The sequence below is a fragment of the Aegilops tauschii genome, chromosome 4 (genome assembly GCF_002575655.3).
Source record: "Aegilops tauschii subsp. strangulata cultivar AL8/78 chromosome 4, Aet v6.0, whole genome shotgun sequence".
Taxonomy (NCBI): domain Eukaryota; kingdom Viridiplantae; phylum Streptophyta; class Magnoliopsida; order Poales; family Poaceae; genus Aegilops; species Aegilops tauschii.
The window spans coordinates 476133436-476142129 of NC_053038.3; the positions used below are offsets into that span (position 1 = coordinate 476133436).

At 48.5% G+C, this 8694-nt stretch overlaps 1 protein-coding gene across 1 annotated transcript; it reads left to right on the forward strand.

The window, feature by feature from the left end:
* The first annotated feature begins 3321 nt into the window (after positions 1–3321).
* On the forward strand, positions 3322–6557 carry LOC109779585 (probable flavin-containing monooxygenase 1). The gene is made up of 5 exons (XM_020338224.4): positions 3322–3951; positions 4029–4269; positions 5120–5298; positions 5470–5822; positions 5903–6557. The coding sequence occupies exons 1-5, from the start codon at positions 3469–3471 to the stop codon at positions 6240–6242; spliced, it is 1596 nt and encodes a 531-aa protein (XP_020193813.3). The 5' UTR covers positions 3322–3468; the 3' UTR covers positions 6243–6557.
* The last annotated feature ends 2137 nt before the right edge of the window (positions 6558–8694 follow it).

Here is an 8694-nt window from a genome sequence, read left to right on the forward strand (position 1 = left end):
CCCGTAATTAAAATCTTTCTTATGGTAAAACCTGGTAGCGGTCAGACATCTTTGATAATCCAATAAATAGCAACAATTTAACGCCCATAAGCAATTAAATATCAATCAATCTCTTATATTTGTTAACCCACAAAATCAAATCGATTAGGAGCACATATACCTATTTTATCAGTTTAAGAAATGACAAAAAATCTATGCTTTATGACCAAAACATAATCTTATTTTGTCTATTTGTTTTGCATCAAGATTTGTCTTGTACCTCTTATTGTGTTAAAATATATTTGGCCCCAAGGCAACCTATGGACACATAAATAGTTAAACTAAAAGAAAATCTCTGTCGTTTCCTAGAGCTATCATTTCAAACAGTGCTTACATGTACGGTCATTTTTTGCAACCCCACATGATAATGAATGCCTATAATTCTCGAAACAGGCTCTCAGCCGCTTTATAGATAAAGCACCCAACAAAGTACACGGCTTCACAATTACTTAGCAAGTTTGTTATGTACACACATATCGAACTAACCAATTTAATCCAGTATTCCACTATTCCAGGATATGTTTGTAAACCTCATCCATCTAAAATAGTTTTCAAGTATTACATATGCATTGCAAATTTTAATTTACACGCATCTAGCTAACCCTATTATTTCCATGCATCGGGAAGTGTCTGGCAAATTAGATTAGTTTTGGAAGCAAATGTACTGAATTATTAGCTGTACATGGCACATATAGATTTCTCCAATGATCACACACGATTAATATATTGGATTATATGCACCACCATAATAATCGTAATCCACCTAATCTCGCATGTAATCGTGCAACGCTACACCAAATAGAATCATAATAAGGGATCATGTGGCCGATATATATTCGTTTATGCATGTGTCAGCAACGATTGCTAACCTAATCAGTGTACTAATTGTATATACGGTCCACGCCGAGGTCAAAGCTCGAATTGAAGACACGGTCTTGATAGAAAGTTCAGATGCAACATACACTTGCTGCTCGACCTAATTCCTGTTTTTCTTAATTATGCCTGGCTGTATGCATATGCGTGTTCAAGGTCAGCCCTGCCCAGTCTTCTGGTTGGTTTTTGGAGTTCATAAGCAGTGGACATACATATATGCACATTAATTGTGTACTCTCAATACAACGACCCGGCTAGTCATGTTAGTTTAGTGTATTCGCTATCATATATACATAAATAATCAGGGATGATTATAAGATTGATGTTTTCGTTATTGGAGATAAGGAGGGATACACATGTGTACCTTTCAGGGTCTGAAATAGTGTGAAGGGAGTGTATATCTTTTCCTTGGATCATCATGAAATAAAAAGGATAGGGTTTTAAACAATGGAAGCGTCCCGCCAAGAAAAAGAGTGAAACCTAGCTACGGCACGGAAGTGGATGTGTAGCAAAATTCAACATTATGAAAACGTACCAAATTCTTTATATATATGGTGCAATAGCTACTGCTCTCTCCATTCCTAAATATAAGTCCGTTTAGAGATTTTACTATGTTTGAAACAGATGCATATAAACATATTTTAAAGTGTAGATTCACTCATTTTTCTTATGTAGTCCATATTGAAGTCTTCAAAAAGACTTATATTTAGGACGGAGGGAGTACTATTCACAAGAGCTGCAGGAGTTTCGGCACAGTAGTTTGATTTATCCGTTGAAGTTTTCAAGTTGTTTTCTCGTATTAGTTTGGTCTGCTACTTGTAAAAGTACCACAGAATAGTCCGCATGCAGCTTAGCACGGATGAAACGACGCGACAGGACGTGGCAACAACCAAATTAAAGGTCATGCTAGCTAGGTAGATAGGGCTGAAAGGAACATTCAGCTGGCGACGGGACAAGGCAAGGGAGATATATTCAGCCATGCATGTAGGCGCGCGCTCGTAGCCAAAAATGGGCAGGCACGGTCGAGATCGTTGGCCGTCGTCCGGGTTACACACACCCCTTTCCTTGTTCCCCGGTCCAAAGCTACGTACGATTAAGTTTCTCCCGATCCAGATGATCAGAGGAACGAGATGGAGGGGCCGGCTTGACACGGTCGTGCATGCATGGCTAGTTAATTTACGGTAAAAAGAATTATGCCATGTGGCCGAAAAGGACATGGGCAGTTTACGGTCGGTGTATCTGAGGTGATCAAGTCAAGTGTAGCACATATAGTATCGTACTCCCTTCGTCCGAAAAAACTTGTTCCTTAAATGGATGTATTTAGCATTAAATTTTTTGCGAGGGTATTTAGCATAAAATTAGTGCTAGATACATTCATTTAAGGGACGAGCTTGGGACAAGCTTCTTCGACAGAGGGAGTACATGCATTTAGAATATTTTTTGTTAAGAATAAAATTTGTAAAATAGAATGATGTGGAAACTAGGTCTTGCCGAGTCAGTGCATGCATGCTTGCATACGGGTGGGCAGGGGAGTACCATGTACATCTTCCATGATGCAGAGGACACCGGTCCAAATTCCTTCCAATTGATAAATTTCATGTATGTAAGGATTACCTATTTGTAAGTCGCCTAAAAACGTTTGGTGTCAGTCGAATTTCCTAGCCATTGAATTTCAATCCAACGGCTCCGCTACATTTTTCACCTCCCGCGAGCCCATCTCCTTCTTCACCCATGCCTCTCCTCCGCTGGCGATGCTGCGGCAAGCCACATTGTTTCTTTCCGTGCACGACCTACTCCGTGCCGCGTAAAATGAAAACCACTCATCAGTCCTCCCCATGTGAACTCCTTCCTGTCCTATGCGATCGATCCTGCGGCGTCCCCAATCAGGTCCTGGTGAGACCTCACCGGGGATGCTCACTTGCGATTTTGTCCGTCACAGTTTTTGAAGCATAGGATTTTGTCGGTCGCTCATACCAAGTTTTAGAGTGGAAAATTAAAACTTACAATTTTGTTGGCCACCGGTTCTGGAATTTACAATTCTGTCGGTCGCTCGTATCAATTTCTAAAAGTTGAAACTTCACAAAAATTTCAAAACTCATCGAAATGGATCTCATTTGAAAGACCTGGTCACCGGAAACACAAATATGAAACAAAACTTAATTTAGACGTTTGCTTCAAAATATATGAAAGATTGAATATGAAAAGCCAAGAGAAAAAGAGGATGCGTGCTCTCCAGACCTGCATACCTCCGACCTAGCTGCGGCATTTTTTCTCTCCCTACGTTTCCGTACGTTTTCTAAGAGACACAGTGGAAAACTCACATGCTCGAGAGCCCCCGTGCTAGCATCCCTAACCCTATAAATACACCAGGCCCTGCCCTTGTCGACACCAACACACACAAAGCTCAACAGCGCCTCCAGCTCTAGCTCTCTCGCAGCCTTCCTACCCAGCCTCCTAGCTACGCCTGCAAGAAGCAGCTAGCCAGTGCGCACACATCCCTCGATCACATCGATCACCACACACACAGCCAGTTCCATCCAACACCTCGGGTAGACGATGGCCATGGCGCAAGGACAAGCGGCACGGGCCACGAGGGAGGCCGTTCCTCCGGTGTCCCGTGTGGCCATCATCGGCGGCGGGATCAGCGGCCTGGCCGCGGCGAAGCAGATGGCGGCCTACGACCCCGTGGTGTTCGAGGCAACGCCGTCCGTCGGCGGGGTGTGGAAGCACTGTGTCTACCGCACCACGCGGCTCCAGACGCCGCGCCCGGACTACGAGTTCTCCGACTACTCGTGGAAGAACCGCGACGACCCGTCGTTTCCGACCCACACGGAGATCGTCGACTACCTCGAGGGCTACGCCGACGAGTTCGACCTCTGGCGCTACATCTCGTTTGGGTCCAAGGTGGTGGACATCAAGTTCCTCGGCGGCGCCGAGGCCGGGTTCACCGAGCTGTGGAGCGGCACCGGCAAGGATCCGCTCCGTGGCAAGCCCATGTGGGAGGTCGGCATCGTCACCGGCGACTCCAACACCGTTCAGGTAACTTTGACATGCTTTGCATGCTTGTTTCGGGATAATTTGTATTCAATCGATCTCGCGCGCACGGTAATCTGCAGTATTACAAGTTCGAGTTCGTGGTGATGTGCACGGGGAAGTACGGCGACGTGCCGCGGATGCCCGTGTTCCCGCCGGGGAAGGGGCCGGAGGTGTTCAAGGGGACGGTGATGCACTCGCTGGACTACTGCAAGCTGAGCGAGGAGGAGACCGTTGAACTGATGCGAGGCAAGAAGGCTGTGGTGGTTGGGTACAAGAAGAGCGCTATTGATCTAGCCAACGAATGCGCCCAGGCAAACCAAGGTGCGTATATATTGATTGGAAGATTTAACATGGTTTGAACTAAAATTCTCCTAAAATATGGACAAAATTCAACATGGAACTATGCATGAAACTAGCAGAAGGCAGATAAGCTATCGTACTCGTGTAAACGTGTGTATACAAGGAAATTGCAGCAAAAGAATATGCCAAGCAAGTTCACACAGAGCTTATAACAAAACAAAATAAAATAGGATAGTAATATATGTTGTGGAAGCGTCCCATCATTCGATGAAGTGGATGTCTGAATAATACATGCCATATTTGGTGACGTGTGCCTTAGAGATTTCGGAGAGTCGGATACCCTGTTCCAGAAAAGGTCACTCTTGTCTTGACCCATCGCATATCATGCATCTAGTATTACTTTCTAGAGTAGACAGTTTAGCTAACCTAGACCAGACAATGGATGCCTAGGTAGGTCTCTTGCATTCACAAGTTCAAAGTACACTAGACGCAATCAGTACGCATACCGCCTTGACTTTTCAACCTACCTCCAAGCATGAGCAATTTATACGCGTCACTCAATCATATAGTATGTACCAAAGTATTTCATGTTTGACCAGTAGTACGTAGCAGATTTGCAACAAAAGATTATCTGCCGTTCCAAACGAACCATCCAAACTAATTGTTCGCATGCATGACTGGTAGTTAGCTTCCTAACAAACTCACTTGAGTATACATTTTAATGGTTCCTTAAAACTTAATACTCCCCCCGATTCATATTAGTCGTCCCTGATTTAGAGAAGCATATGGAAGGGCTGACAATCTGTCGCGGAAACAACCGTTTGATATGGATCGACCCATTAACCGGTCGCGTTTGCTGGTTTGTTTGCAGGCGAGGGAGGGCAGGCGTGCACGATGCTGGTGCGGACCCTGCACTGGGTGGTGCCATCCTACTCCATCTGGGGCTTGCCGTTCTCCATGTTCTACTCCACACGCTTGTCTCAGCTCTTCTACGAGCGGCCCAACCAAGGGTTCTTCCGATCCCTCCTCTGCCGCCTCATGAGCCCACTGGTATGTGTACGTCAGAATTCATGCACGTATACAGAAAATACGTAGAAGCGTACGTTCGATACTACGTACATCGGGACTCAAGAACATGCACGTGTGCATGCTGGAGACCATGCATGCATGCATATCACAATCTGACAGCAACGTGTTGTGTTTTGAATTCTGGTGGTGCAGCGGGCAGGGGTGTCCAAGTTCATCGAGTCATACCTGTCATGGAAGCTGCCGCTGGGAAAGTACGGTCTGACGCCGGACCACCCCTTCGTCGAGGACTACGCCAGTTGCCAGATGGCCATCCTCCCGGAGGGCTTCTTCGACATGGCGGACCGCGGCCTCGTCCGCTTCAAGAGGGCCTCCGCCGGGTGGTGCTTCTCCGAGAACGGCGTGGTCCTCGACGACGGCACCAAGGTGGAGGCCGACCTCGTCTTCCTCGCTACCGGCTTCGAGGGCAAGGACAAGCTCCGCGAGGTCCTGCCAAAGCCCTTCCGCGACCTCGTCGTCGGCAAGTCTTCCATGATGCCGCTCTACCGGTACGTGCATAGCCTGCGATTATCTTTTGCTGCTGCATATATGCACCGATCGATGCTGACGTGCATTGGTTTTTTGGCAGTGGGACGGTCCACCCGCTGATCCCCAACATGGCGTTCGTCGGGTTCGTGGAGAGCGTGTCCAACCTGCACACGTCGGAGCTGCGGTGCCGGTGGCTGTCGGGGCTGCTGGAGGGGCGGTTCGAGCTGCCGTCGGTGAAGGCCATGATGGGGCACGTCGCCGGCGAGGCCGACGCCATGCGCCGCACCACGCGATTCTACCGCCGCCACTGCATCTCCACCTACAGCATCCACGACAGCGACGGCATGTGCGCTGACCTGGGCTCCGCTACGCTCCGCAAGGCAAACTGGATCGCCGAGCTTTTCGCCCCATACAATAACAAGGACTACAAGGAACAGTAACTCATACGTACGCATAGCACAGTGCACACATCGTCCTACGTACGCTACATTTACTCGACCACAACAATAACCACGGCCGAGTCTGTACGTACGCCTGGTATAACACATTCTTTTAGTAAGAATATACAAATATACGTGATTCCATTGGTGGCTTATAATATCCATCGTGACCAAGAATATATAGTAGTGGTTAGGGCCTACCATTGCGGGCCTCTTGTGAGCGTTCCAATGCGTTGCCATGTTGGCTATGTACTTTAGGCTGGCTAGTTTTGGTGCCAAATTGGCTCTCCGCATTGGGCTAGCTTATTTATTATTTGTTTTGACTCGTGTATATGAACATTGGCTTGTGTGCACCTTTGTTGTTGGCACCTTTGAAGAAGGCGCAACGCCGTTGTCTTCAGAAGGGCCATGCCCTCCTTTGCTGCTACCCTCAAGGCTTGCCGTAACTACGCCGTCCTCTCGCGCGGCCGGTTTGCATGGAGCACCGCGATCACATCGATGTTTGGCTGGGCGCGCTCGCCCCCATCTCAACCCTATGACTGTTTGCCCGGAAAGCCCATACTGGCATTGGTCGCCAACAACTGAGTTAAACACTGCTACCACGCCCTTGCAGAATTTGTACATGGGGTTTAGGCATGTGGACTTGTTCATTCGGACATACTCATCTATCAGATCACCGGGTACTTCGTATGCAAGCATCCGAATAGCTGCAGTGTATTTCTGATAAGAGGAGAAACCAATCTTTCACAAGGCATCCTCCTTGCACTCGAAATAGTTGCCGTACGCCACCACCCCCGGCTGGATATGGCTGAACACATGTCTAGCCGTTCGGAAGCGGCGCCGGAATAGGTTGTGTTTTTAGAGCGGGTCAGCGGACTCAAAGTAGTCTTGCCAGAGTAGGCAATGGCCTCTCTCTCTGTGTTTTGCGATTCAATGCCAGAGTATGCCCCGGGATCGAGCCCCCGAACATCGGCCGCTTCCTACTAATGTGGTCATGGACGACCAAAGAAGCAGCCACAATCTCCTCATCATCGGACGAAAAATCATCTGAATCGCAAATGAAATTTTGGAAAAAGTACTCGTCGCCGGAGTTCATTTGTACTTTGCAGGCAAACCGCCGAACACCTTGCGGGCATGGTGGAAGAAGCCGGCCGGTGAAGAGCCTCGCGCCTTCCCAATACCAGGTAGCAGGCCTGTCGGCGTGGATGCGAACGTGGTGGTGTCCAGCGAGCGAGGTATATGCGCAAGGGGGTGCTGCCGGCAGCAGAGGCCAGGGGGTGGCATCGACGTTGGAGTGCTGCGACGGCAGCGAAAACAGTCCCCCAACGCCAGAGTATGGGGCATTCGAGTGGCGGCGGCGAGGAGGGGCGGCTGAGTGTGGTGGCAGTCGATGAGAGAAAGGGGGAAATGACAAATGTGTCACCGACCGTCGGGCCAGGGGAAAGACAAGAGCGGGCCCAAATTTGGGCCTGAAATGGATCGTTCCCGGCCAAAAAGTGGACGCTGGTCCGTTTGCGTCGACGTGTTAGGCCAACTTTTGTGTCAGTTTCGACCCAAATGGACACGCATTGATAGTTTGGGTCGGCGCGTTGGAGTTGCTCTTAGCACTGCAGAAGCCCATGATAGTGTTTGTGTGTCGTGCATGTCAACATCGACAGCAGCAGTGTAGGCATGTAGTTGCCATGCTGCTTGTCTCAGCAGCACGCCCTGGTCCGTGGGATGGCACAAACATGTCCGGCCGTGACTAGCTATCTGCCCCTTTCCCTCTCTTTTCGTTAGTGTTGAAATAGAAGTAGAGAAGAAAAGATTGCAGCAGACCGAGAGCGGCCAGAATCACTCGCCTCCTCCGTTTTTCATGTGTGTGTGACTTGAGAGCTGACAGTGGCCAACACCACGGACCTATAGTCTCCCTCCATGTCCAGGCGGCCGACCATGGATCACAACATGACAGTCCTCTCGGCGGCCATAACTAACCAGCCGACGAGGGCTCCTCGTACCAGAAGGGCAGCGACGTGCGACGCTACATGGAGTCCGACATCCGCCACTTCTTGCTTGTCATGACCAAGAAGATTCCCACTAACCCTTGCAGCGTGGTGCCAGGAGAAAGACGTAGGGGTACAACGATGGTGGTGGCGGCGGGAGCACGCTGTGGCGCCGCGCTCTACTAGTGTGGTTGGCTAGCTTAATAGTGCAAGGTGGGCTCCCAATGGGCTAAGTGGGATAGCCCAACAATTTTTTCTTCGTCCAATGGAATCCCACTAGAGAAATTTAGGGCCAGTTCTTTTTTAGCTATATTGTGGAAGTAAACTCCTGTGAAAATAAACTCTAGATAAGCTCTTGTGAAAATAAGCTCCAGATAATAAGCTAGCCAGTTCTTTTTAGTGTCTGTTTTTCAGCTTATCTATGGTATGGTCAGTGATAAGTATATAATTCCCTTGGACTATATTGTTTT

Bases quoted from the DNA above. Each gene is read 5' to 3' on its own strand.
- LOC109779585 (XM_020338224.4), top strand. From the start codon at position 3,469: ATGGCCATGGCGCAAGGACAAGCGGCACGGGCCACGAGGGAGGCCGTT. The intron at 3,952-4,028 runs GTAACTTTGACA...GGTAATCTGCAG, and splicing joins GCGACTCCAACACCGTTCAG to TATTACAAGTTCGAGTTCGT. The intron at 5,299-5,469 runs GTATGTGTACGT...CTGGTGGTGCAG, and splicing joins GCCGCCTCATGAGCCCACTG to CGGGCAGGGGTGTCCAAGTT.